The sequence below is a fragment of the Epinephelus lanceolatus genome, chromosome 12 (genome assembly GCF_041903045.1).
Source record: "Epinephelus lanceolatus isolate andai-2023 chromosome 12, ASM4190304v1, whole genome shotgun sequence".
NCBI classification, from domain to species: domain Eukaryota; kingdom Metazoa; phylum Chordata; class Actinopteri; order Perciformes; family Serranidae; genus Epinephelus; species Epinephelus lanceolatus.
The window spans coordinates 33,863,655-33,881,962 of NC_135745.1; the positions used below are offsets into that span (position 1 = coordinate 33,863,655).

At 42.5% G+C, this 18,308-nt stretch overlaps 1 protein-coding gene across 1 annotated transcript in view; it reads right to left on the reverse strand.

The window, feature by feature from the left end:
- Window positions 1-18,308, reverse strand: part of LOC117272345 (uncharacterized) — a 30,163-nt gene that overhangs the window by 5,087 nt on the left and 6,768 nt on the right. The window contains exons 4-41 of the mRNA XM_078172857.1: window positions 18,229-18,300; window positions 17,823-17,957; window positions 16,647-16,691; window positions 16,046-16,162; window positions 14,331-14,396; window positions 14,125-14,160; window positions 13,918-13,980; window positions 13,773-13,808; window positions 13,619-13,660; window positions 13,437-13,520; window positions 13,277-13,321; window positions 13,122-13,193; window positions 12,988-13,032; window positions 12,643-12,696; window positions 11,308-11,371; window positions 10,978-11,082; window positions 10,642-10,800; window positions 10,213-10,302; window positions 9,955-10,106; window positions 9,754-9,826; window positions 9,407-9,513; window positions 9,102-9,285; window positions 8,934-8,999; window positions 7,991-8,098; window positions 7,608-7,826; window positions 7,308-7,472; window positions 6,961-7,128; window positions 6,534-6,677; window positions 5,372-5,482; window positions 5,083-5,273; window positions 4,659-4,722; window positions 4,356-4,430; window positions 4,108-4,215; window positions 3,092-3,199; window positions 2,828-2,899; window positions 2,492-2,620; window positions 400-507; window positions 81-236 (exon numbers count right to left, since the gene is read on the reverse strand). Coding sequence (XP_078028983.1) covers window positions 81-236; window positions 400-507; window positions 2,492-2,620; window positions 2,828-2,899; window positions 3,092-3,199; window positions 4,108-4,215; window positions 4,356-4,430; window positions 4,659-4,722; window positions 5,083-5,273; window positions 5,372-5,482; window positions 6,534-6,677; window positions 6,961-7,128; window positions 7,308-7,472; window positions 7,608-7,826; window positions 7,991-8,098; window positions 8,934-8,999; window positions 9,102-9,285; window positions 9,407-9,513; window positions 9,754-9,826; window positions 9,955-10,106; window positions 10,213-10,302; window positions 10,642-10,800; window positions 10,978-11,082; window positions 11,308-11,371; window positions 12,643-12,696; window positions 12,988-13,032; window positions 13,122-13,193; window positions 13,277-13,321; window positions 13,437-13,520; window positions 13,619-13,660; window positions 13,773-13,808; window positions 13,918-13,980; window positions 14,125-14,160; window positions 14,331-14,396; window positions 16,046-16,162; window positions 16,647-16,691; window positions 17,823-17,957; window positions 18,229-18,300 — 3,838 coding nt within the window. The remainder of the gene's footprint in view (window positions 1-80; window positions 237-399; window positions 508-2,491; window positions 2,621-2,827; window positions 2,900-3,091; window positions 3,200-4,107; window positions 4,216-4,355; window positions 4,431-4,658; window positions 4,723-5,082; window positions 5,274-5,371; window positions 5,483-6,533; window positions 6,678-6,960; window positions 7,129-7,307; window positions 7,473-7,607; window positions 7,827-7,990; window positions 8,099-8,933; window positions 9,000-9,101; window positions 9,286-9,406; window positions 9,514-9,753; window positions 9,827-9,954; window positions 10,107-10,212; window positions 10,303-10,641; window positions 10,801-10,977; window positions 11,083-11,307; window positions 11,372-12,642; window positions 12,697-12,987; window positions 13,033-13,121; window positions 13,194-13,276; window positions 13,322-13,436; window positions 13,521-13,618; window positions 13,661-13,772; window positions 13,809-13,917; window positions 13,981-14,124; window positions 14,161-14,330; window positions 14,397-16,045; window positions 16,163-16,646; window positions 16,692-17,822; window positions 17,958-18,228; window positions 18,301-18,308) is intronic.

The following is an 18,308-nucleotide window of genomic DNA, read 5'->3' on the forward strand; positions in this document are numbered from 1 at the left end:
GTGCAGCAACCCTTAGACTGCATGGAAGTGGAGAGCATCACTGTAAATACTGACAGCAGCAGTCTTGCACCGCAACGTACCTTTCTGTCCTGTAAGTCCCGGGTAGCCCTGAGACCCTGCAGGCCCTGGGAGACCCCTATCTCCTTTACGGCCTGGTAACCCTGTGAGGCCATAAGGGCCTGGGTCTCCTTTGGAAAAAATGCTGCTGCCTGGAAGGCCCGGCTCCCCAGGAGGACCTAAAACCCAACACAAACTCCCAGTTGTTGACAGATAGATAAAAAGGCACACATACCCACAACTGAACATGAACATTGACACAGTGTTCATCCCTGAATGTGGCCACACCAAGATGGAGACAAACATAGGCAAATGGATAAACACAAATACAAACACACAAACCTGGGGGCCCTGGAGGTCCATCATATCCTAAATCTCCGTGGGGTCCTGGCAAAGGTGTGTAGCATTCTATGCCAGGGTTACCAGGTTCCCCTGGAATACCTGGAAAACCTGAGGTAAGAAATACAAGAAGATAAATACATTATACAAAAGCTGTATAGAAGAACAGAACAGCAACCCCACTGGGAGGAAAGAGAAAAATAGTAAAGAAATGGCAATAAAATGCCAACAAAAACACAGTACAGTCTAATTGACTGTAACAGACTATTGCACGGTAAAAAAAATCATCAGTTTTTTTCTTATTGGACTTACACTGGGGTATTGTGAGGAAACAATAACTTAAAATGTTTGACTTCAACAGTTCATTTCTTCCCAACCTTTATAGACAGTATAGAAGGGCGAAGAGAACACACCCCTCCGCCCTTCCACGCACAAGGAAAGCCTTAAAGGGCCAGTGTGTAATATTTGGCATGGTTTATTGTCAATCTGAATCTGAATCTGAATCTTCTACCCACTAATATGTTTATACAAGTGTATGATCGCTATAAAATAAAATTTGTTTGGTTTTCGTAGCCTTATAATTATGCTTTTATATATATATATATATATATAGTAAGGGCCTTGCTTTAGAGAGATCGCCATCTTGCGCCGCCATGTATGTACGGCAGACCGAGTGGACAATCCAGCCAGCCAGAGAACGCGTTTCACGTGTATAAATAAACCAACGAAGACAGCGAAAGGAAGGAGGAGGAGGAGGAAACAGCAGAGAGTGTTAGTAGTTCTTCGATAGAGAGTAGCGAAAAGTTTTTTTAGTTATAAAGTTTGCGAATGGACCACACTTACCACGCAACAGGAGAGAATGAACCCGAACCGTCATCTGCGAGGAAAAGAAGACGCAACTTCACTCCTTGTGATGCACTCTCTGCGGCGCTTTTCCTCCTGATGATATATCTCCCCAACGATGGTAGCAGTAGCACAGAATCACATTCTGTGCATTCAGCCTCTCTTCTCACCCGCTCAGCATCCAACACATGGAGTTCCTCATCTGTATGCTCCGGCTCAAACAGGTATGGCTCTGGGTCTGTGTCCGCTACAAGAAACTCTTCAAAATCGCGTTCAAAGTCGTCCATTGCAGCTACTATAGTCCGGAGATATTGCTAGGCTAAATAAACAGCTGAGCACTGTTTACCGGCTACGCTGTCAGTCAGTGTGCGGGCTGGAGATTGGTTGAGCAGAGAGGGGAGGGGGGTCCCCACTTAGTATTGTAAACGAGTATGTGTGTAAAGTTAGAAGTGTGTCTGTTACGCCAGAAGAGTCAGAGTTTGGGACGGAGTGGAGTGTTACCGGAGTTTCTGGAGTGCTCAAATAAACTGGCCTTTTTCCCGAACGCTCCTCTGGTCTCCTGCTCATGAGGGATTCATTACAATATCGTAACATGGTTTAGATTTCTAAATAAACATTCACCTCATCGCTAGATAAACCTACTCCTGAAAAACTCGTGTGCAAGGCTTTTTGTCCCTACGAGGCCACCGTCATTTACCCGACGGGAGGGGTGAGCGAGTGAGCCCTGCAATCTAGAATTTGACCACTGATGTCACTGTTTCCAACGGTTTTCAACCCATTTTACACACTGGCCCTTTAAGGCAGAGAGAGCAAACCTCCCTGCCCTTCCATGCACCTACATTGAAAGTCTAAGGCAGGGAGAGCAGCAGCAAAGACCCCCCGGGAACAGAACAGAGCAGCATCAATGACAAACAGAAATGACATTGATAAGTCAGACGCAGCATGAAAAGGAGTAGCTGGGGTGGAGGCAGGTTGCAAAGTGGCTTGCAGAGGAAGTAGCAACAGTAGGCAGGCCAGAGCAGTTTAAATAGGGCGCCCTGAATGAGATTCGCCAATTGGTTGCATAGAAAGGAATCATGTGATCTATCAGCTGACTCCCTTCCATCAATCAGCTGCTCCATCAGTTGATTGTGCTGTTTGAGGTCAGCTGATGTAGCTGGGATGTGAGCTGAGCTTGACATTGTGTCGTGCCTGAACTAAAGTTATGCTCAATATGCAGGACGTGCACTATTGGTAACAACAGATATGATACCTGTGTAGCCAGGTGGACCCCTCTGGCCTTTGGGCCCTGGTAAAAAGGCTCCTGGAGGCCCTTGCTGGCCCTTAATACCTTTGGCTCCAGGAAAACCATCTGGTCCTGATGGGCCAGGGTGATCCATGCCTTCAAGTGAAAAATGGGTACATTTAAGTGTCAATAGTAAAATATTATGACAAACAATTTACTAGCTCAAACTACACTTGAACATTTCTGTTTTACGCAATTTGTGCTATATACTATGACCAAAAGTTTTCTATCAACAGACACCATAAAAGACAAACAAAGTCAAGACAAAGACTGCTAAACCGTGTTGATAAATCTCCCTCTTACCCTTTGCTCCTTTTATCCCTTTTGGACCTCTAAGTCCATCCAGTCCATCCAAACCTGGTGGTCCAGGGGGCCCTTACATGAAATCACAGCACAGCATGAGAATAATGTCAGGTTATTGGCAGACACATCATAGAACCCCTTTGACACAGAATTCAAACCAAGTGATAGCCAATAAAAAGCAACACAGATAGAACAGCAGACACTCACAATGCCTGTACCTTGCCTATCCAATGATGGGAGAAACAACTGATTTTATATAAGTACCTTGGGGCCCATCAGGGCCAGGTGGGCCTGGTGGTCCCTGACCTCCATGATCACCTGGAAGACCTGTAGGACCTGGACGACCTGATGGGCCACGAGGTCCTGAGTAGCCTGTGGAGATACACGTAAAAGAGCCCAATCATTTTAACATAAAGCACAAGATTTAAATGACTTACGGGAATAAACACAAGTGTAAAATATAAGGGAGTAGTAGTAGTTTAATTGGCTAAATTTCTAAATTTGAAGATCGTGGAAAATTGGAGCTGGTTTATCGCCACTGAATTACGCCTGGTCAGTATCATGTTATTACGGTATACAACAGTATTTAGAAATCCAGACAGTATGATTTTGTGAAAAATACAGATGCTTATCTTTCTATTAAACTCATGTGGAGATGCTGTATTGAGGACGTATTGTATGTAGTAGACGTCACGTGCCACCAGAGGTCAGTGTCCACTGGTGGAACAGGTAGCTAAGCTGAGAAACATGGCGACTGTGGTAGGGATAATGTTACAGGACTGTAAACAGCTGGCCAGGGACAGTTGAGAGAGACCACCAGCAATAACAGCACATTGTCAAATCTAACACAGTGAATGACGGGATTATTTTCACCAAACCAGAGTTGGTGATTGATGGAATACTGGACAATCTCAGTAGATGACTAACAACACTAACTAAGACCATTTTGGTGAGTTTCAATGAAGTATGTTACACAATGAGTTAACAGGGCAAGACAGTGCAGCACACAAATACCATCATATACCATAGACCCCTACTGAAATTTAAGGAAGGTCTGAAAAAATAGACACCACCCAAGCCTACAGTGAATGACAGAATATGTGCATTTGCATCTACATACAAGTAAGCTTTATATTGTGTGGAAAAATATCTTAGTAACTGGCTCACTGTTCTTACACTTACACTTTACACACACACACAATAGCATTCCTTCATTTATCCACTTTAAATTATTGGTGCAGCACATTAGGTCTCTGATTCAAATCTTAAATAGAAATCACCTGGTCTTCCTAGTTGTCCTGGTTCCCCAACAATGCCTGGTCGTCCAGGCTGTCCTGCTCTTCCCTGGAATCCTGGGTCCCCTGGATCTCCTGGACTTCCTCTGGGTGCTCGAGGGAATTATTTTGAGGATATAAATTTATTTACAGTGATACATTCACTTGTCCTTCCACACAAGTTTAACTAAAAAGAATATGAGTCCCTTATCATCTTTTGAAGTCATCTGTTAGTAGGTCTTCTGTCAACTCACCATGAGGACCATCCTCCCCTGGCAATCCTTTGGGTCCACGTGGACCAGGTTGTCCATAAGACAGTCCTGGCTCACCTGGAACAGATGTGGACAGCTTTCATTAGGTTCAGTCCAACTGAATGAAACAGATATGAAACACTGAGAGATTTTATTTGGCTTTATTGTTTTTTACTTAACTGCATTTGCATTTATTATAAAAATATATCACATTGTTTTTGATGAACCAGACAAAATTGTAAATGACCCAGTCTGCTGTGGATTCACATCCTGTTGTATAAATGTGTTGTCTCGCTTCTGACTCACCCTTGGCTCCTGGAAATCCTGGTAGCCCTGGGATACCCAAATGTCCTTGAGGCCCTTGATCTCCCTTTAACCAACATGAACACATTTAGTCTGTTTACCATCACTCCTGAAGTTGACATACAATAAATAATGTACCGTAAAGCCACTAACGTATACATGTAGATAAAAACATAAGCAGTCTGGGACTAGCCTCAATCTTAATCCATGCCACAGCCCTCAAAAGTGTCTGAACACAAAATGGTTGTGCACTATAGACTGGGATCATCAGAAATTACATGCTGCTGGCACAGAATGTAAATCAAGTAGCAGCCATTTTTCACTGTGTACAGTATGAGTATCTTCTGGACAGATATTAAAAAAACTGAGCACAGACACAAAGCTGTCTCTAAATTTATGAAGACAATAAATTAGATTCATCGTGTACCGGATCTCCAGAATTTCCAGGATTTCCCCTTGGACCAGGGAAACCTTTGATTCCAGAGTACCCAGGAGTTCCTGGTATTCCTGCTCTGCCTGGAGCACCAGTGCTGCCTTTAAACCCTGGCGAACCCGGCCATCCATCAGGTCCTGAGTCACCTGGCACTCCCCTTGGGCCCTTTAAGCCTATAGGTGACAAAACAAAATAATAATGTAGTCATATACTGTTTTGTAGTGTTAGGAGTGAAATCGTCTTGTTTATAGACAATGTATAAGTTAAGTGACAGCTCCATTGCCTGCAGGTCCTGGTGGCCCCAATTCCCCCTTCCTTCCTCTAAGTCCCTGTGGGCCTTTTGTTATATTCACGAGCCTTGATGGTCCTGGTAATCCTGGTGGACCACGTACACCTGGATGGACCACAGAGTTGAGATGATATTCTTACCAGTCTGATTCATAAAGTACACCGAAAGTACAACTTAATAACTGAAATAAATCATGTTGGCTCATCTTTCCAGCTTTCTCATTTCCTTAATGTTGTAGCTGTATACAGCCAAGGTACATTCACTACATTGCTGTGCTAGTTACATATCTGAATCTGACTGATGATTACAGATACATGCCCTGAGACATCTTTAATGATTTGATAATATTCTGGTTGTTAATTATTAAAAAACATTAGGCCACTGCAACTGACATGACTGAGTATAGCTATCAGACACATGGGACCCTATCTTACACCTCGCACAAAGCAACTCTCATTGCTAATTTCAGACCGATTTGGTTGTCATTTTCACTGCCAGCCATACTGTGTAAGTAGCAAATGTACCCAAATTGCACCCTTCTGTACACCCATGGGTGTGTAAGTCTTAGGATGAGGTGCATTGTTGACATATTGCTATTATATGGCAGCAGAGATTAATTGTGCCATTGACCAACAAAAACCTGGTCCATAGTCAGAATGGCAGTGCTTTCCTGCTATTTAAAGGGCACATCATTCAGACAGTAAGATGTGCTTACATAGGCGGGTTCACAGTGCATGCACAGTCTGCTTGTTAGATACACAGGGACACGCAGATGGGTTGCAGGTGAGGGTCAGGGTAAAATAATACATCATTAATGAGTAAAATATGAATCAAATTCTCTAAAATGTGAACATAGCAGAGAGCAGAACAGAGTTGCGGGGCTACTGTCCAACTCCCTATTAAGAGGGACACTGTGCACGTTTATACAAGAAGAGCTCATAACTTCATTTATTATTTCAGAAGCTAAAATTTTAGTTCTGCATTACTGTCAGCATACAATCGCTCACTTCTCCAATTTGGGAAATTCACGATATCTAGCCGTGTGCCAGGTGCAGGGACACCTGGCTTTTAAAGGGAATGGGAGATGACACTCTCACTATAGACCATGTGGTATAGGTTGTCATATAGGGCTCATGTTATGTAAACAAAGACTTACCTTTATTGCCAGGCTGTCCTGGGAGTCCGGGGTCACCTGGCTGACCATCAAAGCCCCTCTCTCCTTGATTACCTCTTTTTCCTGGAGGTCCAGGAGGACCTGGTAATCCTGTGGCCCCAGCCCTGCCTGGGTAACCCCTTTCACCTTGATGAATTGGATGGAAAATCTCATTTCAGACAGGGCAGGCTAGTTAACAGATATAAAGCATTGTTGATAAAACATAGACTAGATTTCAGTGTAGGCTTTTTTGTGGGGATTTGGGGAGATGTTTATAAAAGCATGCTGACTGGCAACTAGCTCCTAGTGTGGCAATGCAGTGTAACTGACTGGAAGCACCTGTCAAATTTTATACCAAGATTTTAAATGATGAGGTAAAGACATAATGCTTTTCACAAAAGTTTCTTATCCAGACAGGCCAGTGGTTCACCTTTCTGTCCTGGCCTGCCATCGATCCCAGGATCTCCTGGGGGGCCAGTGGTGCCCCTGGGTCCAGCTAGGCCTGGCAAAGCGGGAGGGCCAGGGTAACCTTGTGGGCCCTTTTGTCCATGACCAGGAGGACCTATATCTCCTTTATAACCCTTCTGGCCAAGGTAGCCTGTGCAACATTTTTAAAATTCAGTGCAAGAAATATGTTCATGGATGGTTAGATGGTGACTTCACAAAAAAATATTCACACTCTGGAATTAATCTCAACATTTTAAAAAGACATTCAGATGAACATTCAGAGTGACAGCAAGACATCCATAATTTTGCTTGATGCTGCTGTGTGCTCACCTGGTACTCCCCTCCGTCCAGGGTTTCCTGGAGGTCCAGGAGGGCCTGGAGATCCAGTCAGATCACACACAGTGCAGGGTGGGCCTGGGGGACCTGTGGCCCCAGGGTCACCATTGTCTCCTGTCTGTCCTTTCCAACCTGGTCGTCCAGGTTGACCTTGTGCGCCTGTTATGGCCAATCAATTCCAATATAAAATAAAGAATGGGAAGTACTCTGTAAATCAAGTAAATCTGAGATATAGACCACATTAACTGAGTTCAGTGGTTTGTTCATGTTCACATAAATGTAAATCAAACTTACCTGGAGATCCTGGTATTCCGGGAATGCCATGGCGTCCCTTTGTCCCTACAGCCCCAGGGCGGCCAGGTGGGCCAGTAGGGCCACGTTTGGGAAAGCGGACATCTCCGGGGTCACCCTTCCTGCCTTGTGGTCCTTGCAATCCAGGAGAGCCTGGAAAGCCATCCAGGCGAATTCCACTGGGACCAGGGTCACCAGGATCCCCATTTAAACCTAGAGGTCCTTTTACAAATAAGAGAGACCTACAGTATAAGCGTTTAAACAGCCCTTCTTTCCTGCAGTGCTGATTCTTGATGATCAACAAGCTTGAACCTGCGTTCCCAAATGAAGAAATATCTTCTCATCTTGTGTGTAAATTTAATTTGACAATATTTTAGAAAGGTTACCCGGAGGTCCCATCCCTCCAGTTTCACTGTCATCTCCTTTCATGCCTTTCGGGCCTGGGTATCCTGGATTTCCCAGAGGACCATCTCTTCCTGGGTCACCTGGAACCCCTACAAGGAGCCAAAGAAAACTTAAAGTTAACTTGGTCATGGATCACATTTCTTTCATCACACGTGGCTTTTGAGCAACTTTTCTCTGAACTTTAGAAAAGTCAGATCAGTATGCATGGATTGTCCAACAACAGCCCAGTCGCCAGAGGAAAATTGCATTGTATGTTTCTGCAAACCACAAATATGTTACATTTGATCGTTTCATATGTATCATATCAACATTTCTTAAGTGATGTAGTTTATGAGTTGATTTTGTCATCTGGAGATGGAGGGGATTATGGATGGTGTGGCACCTATAGGCGAGACACCTCCTAAGAAGCAGACCACTGCAGACCAGTGTTTGAGACCAATAAACAATAACACCGGTTGTTTTTTGGCGACCCTTTATGGCGTTTCCACGAGTGTTTGAAGTCAAACCTGGGTGTTTTTACCAACAAATCGCAGCATTTCCCAGCAAGGTTCAAGCTAACAAACCTGGGTATTTTCACCAACCCGTTCCTCCTTTTCAGTGGCTTTTGTGCCACCACACGTGGGTGTTTAAGCCAAAACATGATCTTTTCCTAACCATAATAATATGTTTCCTGTGCCTCAGTATAACCACACCTTCACCACGGCATTGTTAAGAAATACAAACTTTCAACGTATCCACTACAAAATAATGTACAAATGTAACATATCCATTGTTTGCAGAAATGTACAAAGCTTACATTTTTTTCTGGCAGTTTTATTGCCAACAACCACTTTAGTAATCATCATTGACTAACAGGTGTAATTTTTTTACAGTGCTTGGATGCAGTTTATTTAAGATATTATGTGAAACACCTGGAAGACTTACCTGGTGAACCTGGTTCACCCTTAGGACCAGGTAATCCAATCCCATCTTCATGACAGCATGACTCACCTGGTGACCAAAATACAACATACTTTTTGAGCTCATGATACCTGGCTTAATGCAGTGTATTAACACTAACTGAGAATCTCAGAATTTAACCCAGACTCTGACCTGGAGGGCCTTGTCGTCCAGGAATTCCTGGTAGGCCAGGATGTCCCGGATGACCTTTAGGTCCAGATAGGCCCTTAGGCCCTGGGAGACCAGGACCTGGAGAGCCAGCAGGCCCTGGATACCCTTTGGGTCCAGCAGCACCAGGGTAACCTTTGGGACCACGTAATCCTGCATATCCAGCACCCTGCAAACATGTTACCTGATACCATAACTGTAGAACCCAACAGAATGTAGCAAAGTGGAGCATGTTTTCTGTTTGATATATTACATTCACAGTACTGAAAATGGGAAATGTATGCTCTCACTGGTGTTCCACGGTCCCCTGGGGGACCAGGGGAGCCATCCAGTCCTGGCGCACCTGTTGCTCCAGGAGGACCCTGATGTCCAGGGACTCCTCTGTTACCCTTGGCACCTTTCAATGACAAAAACAAACAGGCACATAATTTTTATTTCAGACGACTGTTGTACTGAACAGACTGTTCAGAATACAATGCACTGTGATCACCTTTGTGAACACAAACCAATGAATACATCTTGACTCCTGACTCATAAGTCTCCCGTCCTCTGTAGATGTTTCCAAGCATTTAAAATACCTGTACACTTTGCTTGTGTAATAACGCTATGTATAGTGCAGTTTTGATGTGGTGCTCACCTTTAAAATCTACCACAAAAGCGTGACCTTTTTGTCCCTTTTGTCCTTTTATACCAGGAGCTCCCTGAAAGCCCTGCAAGAAAACACAAAGTCAGAATCAATACAACACTATGTTTCTGTGGCTATAACAAAGAACACACTTGTATACATGTCAGAAAATGGCATTTAATTATAAGTAAGTTTGGGTCCAGTCATCCTTACTTGTGGTCCTCTTGAACCGTCATTGCCTCTCAGCCCTGGGTCTCCTTTAAGTCCTTGAGTTCCAGGTAACCCTGGAGGTCCTGGATAACCAGGTGGACCAGGTGGCCCTTCCCTCCCCCCACCAGACCTACAGTTACAATCCCCTGGACAACCTGTTGGAGACACCGATGACAAAAATTAGGGCTGGGTATTAGTACTCGATAAGGTATCAACCAGAATAACCCAGCACCAAGTAGTATCAAAACAGTCATAGATCACCTTTAATTCCTCTGAGCCCTTTGTTTCCACGAGGTCCTTTAGGTCCTGGGTAACCAGGTTCCCCTGGGTCACCAGGCTCACAATAGTAATCTGTGGATCAACCAGCCACAACTATTCATCAACATAACTTTAAAACTTTAGTGAGGACTCTGAATGCATGAACTAGCGAACATTTTTTCCATCAGAAGTAACTGAGAACTCACCTCCACATCCTGATCCGATCACATCAAGTATACCACACACACACACACACACACACACACAAACACACACACACACACAAGCCAGAAGGTAAGTATACACTCAAATGAACATGCACAAAGATATGATTAGCTCACAATTATTTAAATAATAAAATCACATTTGTAAGATTAATTAAGACATAGAGGACACTCTTTTGTATTAAATATGAGGGAAGCACTTATATACCTGGAGGACCTGGGGGCCCTGTGACACCTTTAGGTCCCCGGAGTCCTTTGGTTCCCTTTGGTCCCAGAAATGGATTTTCAACAATGTCATTGCCTCCTGGTTCACCCTTGTATCCCTTGGGACCGGGGTGCCCTTGGGGACCAGGACGCCCTGGCACTTCTGGGAAGGTGTGAGAGACAGTATGAAATTTCAGATAAGGTCCGATCAAAACCGACTAACTGACTGAGTTCCTAACTGTAGGTCAAATCCTGATCAGAATGAGGGATAGACTCAGTCATATACAGTACATCAAATAACAAGTAACCTGAAAGTTAGAGACCAGAGACACAGTCTGACCTGGTATTGTTAACCCTGGTGGACCAGGAGGTCCATGCATGCCCATATACCCAGGGTCACCGGGGGGTCCAGCTGGGCCAGGATACCCACGGTCACCTTTAACACCTGAACCATCATATAGACATAGACCCATGAAAAAGTCAGCTTAACTCTGATTATTTACTAACTTAGAGTCAAAACAGTGAGACTAAGGTTGTAAACTATAAACTTTTAAATAAAGATATGATTTCATTATCATATTATAAAAAAAAAATTATACTAGGATAGTGCTGCTAGTGGTCACACTTAACTCAACCAGTGAGTAGAGTGTAGCTACTACTGAGGCCTCACCTCTGGCATCACTTCCATTGTAAAAGAGCAGGGGACCTGGGGGACCTGGATCTCCTTGGTAACCCTGTTTGAGGCAAAGACAGAGATGGAAACCATAGTCATAGACAGAAAATGCCACTGATGTACATAATATTTCTAAATATGAAAGGAGTGATCAAAGATGACTGGTGTTATCCAGTTAATGTGAAAATGCCACTGAGCCACCACCAGAGGGCAGCAGACAACATAGTTTCTCTTTACCTTGTTGACATATTTGAAGTACACCTCTGATTGGAAATGGAACAAAGGTATCCCAAATATGTCAGCAAGCATCTACACTGCTGCAGGATATAGATTCATGTCATCAATAGCATGTCTCTCGCAGCTAGAGTAGGCGGAATTCTGGAGAAGGCAAAAAGAAAATCATCTCTCCCTTCTCTGTCCTAAGCCCTTGCCGCCAGACAACCATGTGCATATGCACGTGCTTCATACATTAACCCGATGTTTCCCAGACATTCATTTATTTTGTCTTATTTCATTGTAGAGTTGCACACAGCTCATTCACCCAGACACTCCTTGACCCACTCTCTCTGTTTATCTCACCACAAATAAGACAAGAATAAGCAAGCAAACGTTAACGATCAAGCAATCCTTTTGCCTCGCTCCCTGCCGCCAAGGACTGCTTCCCTAGGATAAGAGCTGGCAGCAGCTCGGGAGATGGACCTTGGGTCTCCAAATCAGCCAGTACAAACTGGATTTGTGTTGCCGTGGCCACTGTCTGGGGGTCCGTCTTTGGAGCTGCTGCCAGCTCTCCTCACAGTGAGGTGGGCTGTAGTGTTGGGGAGTGAGGTGAAGGACACACTTTGATTTGAGGCTCTAGCTAAGATAAGCTACATAAAGATGAACTTGAAGGCACAGCCATGGACATTTAGCTCTGGTCAGCAGAAGGCTAAGGCTTTTAGACTCGCATTTAGTTAAGTTCATCTTCCTTGTTTGGGTTGCTTTGCAGTGTAGGCAGTTGTTGACAAATGCCTGAGACGCAACTTTCTCTGCAGGACTCTATGCTAATTGTACCAGGCTTTCACCAAAGGGACGTGCACATGAATCTGCATTTACAGAACAGCCAAGATGAACTCACAGTCTTTGAAATGACCTGTGATTGGACAAAGTCTCCCGTCACAGGCCATATTCTCTAAAGCCTGAAAACAGATCCAAGAGAAGGTGAAGTCTAGTGTTCTCTCAGTCCACTTGAATTACAATAAGCTCAAACCAAAGCGTTTTTACAGAACACTGGCTTCTGTTTGCATCTGACACAAGCTTTATAATTCTGTGATGCACAATCTGTTTCAAGCTCACCTTTGGTCCAATTCTTCCAATGAGACCTGGGAATCCTTTCTCTCCACGTGGACTCTGAAAATACATCCCTGTATTTAATAATAATAATAATAATAATAATAATAATAATAAATTTTATTTGTTGGCGCCTTTCTGAGCACCCAAGGACACCTTACAATAAAAACATACAAAAATACCAATAATACAACATTAAAAATAGATAAAATACATGACAGAAAATTAAACCGGATAGGCAAGTCTGAACAGATGGGTTTTAAGCTGTGATTTAAATTGTTAACCTCAAAAACTGCCTATGCATAATAACACAAGCTACAGCAAGGCTTAGACGTCGTGTTACAAGTGTACCTCAGATCCTGGCAATCCATCTCTACCAGGAAGTCCTGGAGGACCCTAGGGATGGAAACAATGGGGTGACTATTGTACGTCTGTATGCATACGTTTGTATACAAGCATGCTGCAGTCTAATTTAAGTCACCTACTCTCTGTCCAGGAGAACCAGGCATTCCTCTGTCTCCTTTAGCTGCTTGTATGAAGTAGTCTCCTCTACCACCCTGACAAGGAAGAAAATGCAAGTAAAACACCTTTCTCATCCTCTCAGACATACCTGTATGCTAACATACTGTTTGACACTCACCCTTACACCCTTTTGTCCACATTGACCAGGAGGACCCCAGTCTCCCTGAAAAGCAGGAAAGAAGATAAAGAAAAATGAATATATGTCTTTATCCAGGTCAATGCCGTAGACATCAATTAGTATTCTCGCATAAATACAAGTGAGAGCTTTTTGCCCTTACCTTGTAACCTTTGGGTGGAAGAAACTCTGGTGGAAACTCGATGACTTCTTCTGGTCCTTGAGGGCCAGGTGGGCCTTGCTCACCCTGGAATATGGAATTAAAGGGGTGAGGACGTTCGCTGAAATGCACAGACCGTACAAACCCTCAGTGCACAGCTGTTAAAGGCCAAAATGGTTTCTTACATTGTCACCTTTAGCGCCTGCCAGTGATCCTCCAGGGTCGCCCTACACAACAACCAAAAGTTCAGTAAGTTTTAATGTGTGTGTGGGTGTCTGTGTGCGTGTATGCATGGAAGTATTTTTGTTACAGCATGCTCTGGTAAAGTTTGTGACTCACTGGTGGTCCTCTCGCACCTCTAGGCCCTTCAAAGCCCTAAATGGAGTCACACACATAGATCTTCACCACAATTGTTCTTGTAATGTGCAGTAATATCATGGTCTTGATTACAAAGACTTATATACAAATGTGAAGACTTTTTCACCTCGAGTCCAGGAGGGCCAGGAGGGCCAGCGTAGCCTTTAGGCCCAGGGTTTCCTTGTCCTCCCTAAGTTAAAAAAAAATACAAGATGGTAGAGACTTAACTACACGCACAGTGTAAGACATAAAGCATTCAATTCCTGCTTCATCTATTAGCTGAATATTACTGAGGATTACTGCTTTACTGTCAAGAGAAAAAAAGAACACATACAGGTGGACCAGGCTGTCCATCTCTACCAGGGTCCCCCTGTAAGATAAAACAAAACATAGATGAGAATGATAAACACTGGACTTGAGAGTATCTACAGACAATATAAACTGCAAATAATTATGAAACTGATTATACAGAAATGAGTTCTGACACCGGTGGAGCCTGGTCCATCATTATCAGAGCCTCTCCAGACTAGAGGAACTTACTGGACGCCCTGGAAGGGCAATGCCATACAAAGGTTCTCCTTTTATTCCTTTAGGTCCAGGTAATCCCTGATTAAAGACAGTTAATGTTTATATTAGATGAGTCATAAATAATAAGTAGCAGAATACAAAAAGCAGATAAAGTTTTGTAGTTCTATATCATTTTAACAAAACACTGGTGCAAAGGAAAGTTAATACTGGACAATGTGGAAAAACATTGAATTATGTTCAATGAGAATGTTTTGTGAACATCAGAACCAGTGTTTCTTTAGTTAATCATTCAGAAAACATCTGCAGTATTAGGCAACTCCAGCTTTTTAAGGAAAGATTTTTAAAAAGTTAACTGCTGGTAGGAGACAGGACACACACTCAGGCCTCTGGTCAACAACCACAACCCCACTTATCTCTGTGCTACATGAGGGTGCTTTCACACCTGTAGTTTGGTTCATTTGGGGAAAAAAAAGAGAAACATAGCTGCATTTTAATTCAGGTCCAGTTCCTACAAACATACCCAGAGACGTAGCAAGTTATACTGCATCATCCGGACCCACATGACGAAATCAAATCCTAGTGACTGACAGACTAATTAACAATAATTAATAAACACTAAATAAACATTAACATTGTATAATGACAAACAGGTAGAGACAGGATGAAAAGGAAGTGTATGGTAAAAATATGCAGCTTGTTACTGTGGGATTGCTGTCACATATTTTTTATGGACTTAACGAACTAACAAAGTACTCAGAGTCAGCTACAAGCAGGGCAGGTATAAAAGCTTTTGCCTTATAGTCAGGAAAAACATCATGCTGACATGGTCACCAAGTTATATACAGTACAGCTGATCTTATACAGCTCAATTATAAGATTGCTTTCTGAAGAGATTTCACAATCAGCAGATGGATTTAATAGTAGTTTATATTTTGAAATCATGCTACATAATCACATCTGCTGTCATTTGCCTTAACACCACAGACCAACCTTGCCAGAGTCCGTTTGAAACACGCTTTTCAGGCATTCTCTGGTCTGGTTGTTTGGTCCACACACAGAATTCAATTGACAGCTTTCACACCAGCCCAAATGAACTGTACCAACCAGGCAAACGGACCTAGGTTTGTTCGGTTTTAACCAGTCCAAACAGGTTAGATGTGAAAGCACTTGTGTTGTCACGGCACTGGGATTTCAAACCATTTTCTATACCACAGGTTTCACATGCCGTAAAAGCCTAGCAAATGAGATGAGTGTTAAGAGGACAGCACTGTGACTAAGTGAGAGGAGCAGTGTGCATTTTCACTCACTGTCGGAGAGAAGAGAGAGCGAGGAAGAAGTATCGACAGTATTGATACTGCGGAAAATGTTGATTGAAACCGTTTCAAATATGCATCATTGTTATTCATCTATAAATCAATATTTTTGACAACACTAGAGAGTACCCTGAATGTCACACTATGCTACTTCCTTCTTTGCCACTGAATCTGAACACTGGAATTTGACGTACATTGTGTGCTGCAATACATTTGAAACACAACATATATATATATTCTACTGGTGATTTTTCACGTTTCAGCCTTTTGACTACAAATCCTGTTTGCTTGGTTTTGCAGCATAAGTCTGTTAAAACCCCTAAGTTTTGAAAAAGGCAAGAGACGGACATCTGAAAGTCTCACTTCTGTTTGAATAATGACTAATGGAAACATCAGAGCAGGAGTTTTACTCACCGGTGGCCCATGCAGACCATCGATACCAGGGATACCAAAGACTCCTGGTCGACCCCTTGTCCCATTACAGCCATCCACTCCTGGCAAACCAGGCTCACCTCCTGCTCCAGGGTGGCCCTGAACAATATAGTACAGTTATGCTGGTTGGTATAATGGCAGGATATTAGAAGCCACAAATATGACCTAGTTGAGAATGATAAAGAAATTATGCTGTACAACATAGAGAAAAACCAGGCCCACATCTACAGTGTGCCAAGATGTGACCACTAGAGGGCATACCAGACACAAGCTTCAAATCACTGCACCATTTACTGTGTAGGCTCCAATACCGTATCATAAATGTATGAAGTGGGCACTTACTCAGTTGGGAATACTGCATGATACATTTATGATCGCAAAAGTGTCGGATATTGCAATCAAAGATATATTCTAAATGCCTTATGGGGAAAAATAAGTGAAAAGTTGAGCTCTACAACTTGGGAAGTTGGTGCAATCACCTCAGACGGTTACTCACCTATACAGGATTATTATTATCAGTGCGACCTGTATGTGAGTTGTAAGGATTTGCAAATGAAATTTACAACAACAGTGTATTACTCACCGCTGAGCCATCATTACCAGGAAAACCAGGAACACCAGTCTGGCCCTGAAATGTAAAAAACATATGGGTACCAGTCATTCATTACAGGCTTACACCCCTTCTTTTTTCTCTATCACTGGCAATAAATAATTACATGTTAACATTTTGTATATGTTTAATAATGTAGACTTATTTTCATTATAAGCTGTACTTGCATGCAGTATCTGCCTCTGTTTCTACCTTAAGGTGAGACACTACAGGTGAATAGGGTAAAATTTTAAAATAATAGATATCATCATGAAACTTCCTCAGTTGATTACTTACAATAGTATGAAAAAAAATGTATTACAAGTTTTAAAAATGTGAATGTTTAATTATGAAAAATTAGACATTATCTCATTAAATGTCTAATTTGCATACATTTTAGGAAGATAAATATGAACATCTGATAAAGCCAGGTGCAAAATTATTTTTTCATTTTGTTTACTTATAAGATGAAAAAAAATTACAGAGGGATTTAAGGATATCTGCTTTTATTACCTAGAAAATATACTGTCCATAGCCTTAAAAAAATCGATTTTCGCCATATTGTTGGGAATAAAATGTCACATAAATCAGGCTAGGAATGACATATTAACAAATCCCCCTGGAAATATCTTCAGACTATAGCTAGGTATATAACTGGAACGTTTGGTGTACATAGGTACTACAGAGGCTGAGATGTTCGACTTGGAGTATGACAAAAAACTCATTTTGAGAAAACAGCATTCAAAGATTTACATTGGGGAATTTAATACATTTCTATTGGAAACAATTGCTCACAAACAGAATAAATGTTAAGGCCCTTAGTAATATTAATATAGTATATTTCAAGCTCATGAAAATTGATCATTTAATAACATGACAGGCATATAAGGCCTACAACAGTAGTAACCCAACTAATAAACTTATTGGCCTACACTGCACAATGATAACTTTTTGGTAAATTCGGGAGAAACTTACTGCCGCAAGTAGACAAAATGTAATAAAATAAATGTCTAAATGTATCATTTGAATGTTTTCTTTATAGCAGTTTGAAAGAATACATAGCGCAAAATCTCAAAATTGACCACTGCATGAAAAATCTATGTTTTTGCCCGCCATGTCTCGCCTTAAAGACAACACACACAAACACACAACGTGGACATGCATACTAACGCGGTCTCCTTTGGGCCCCTCTGGGCCAGGTGAGCCCTCTGCTCCCCTCCTGCCTTTCTCTCCGAGTGGCCCTTCACGTCCCCATGGTCCCATTGGTCCCGGGGGGCCTCGCTGGCCGGGCTTCCCTGGAGCTCCCTGCAAAAAGACAACAAAGACAAAAGTCATACAACTTCTAACTTCTGTTGTTGTGAGTAACACTTTCAGGATTAAGATTTGTTTTGCTAATCTTACTAGGCATTTAAAGTTTAGACAGGGAACATGTAGGTAATTTTGGAGTATTTCCCACAACTTAATACCTGTCTATTGAGTCAAATGAACTACAATTTAAAATATCAACCTTACATTTGAAAGAGTAATAAAGGACAGCTTGCCAATATGTAACAACATGAGAAGAATCAGTTCATACCCTTGCACCTTTGGCAGGAAGACACTGACATATGGAGCAGTCTCTGCCTTGACATGGGCCATCAATTCCTCCCTGAAACC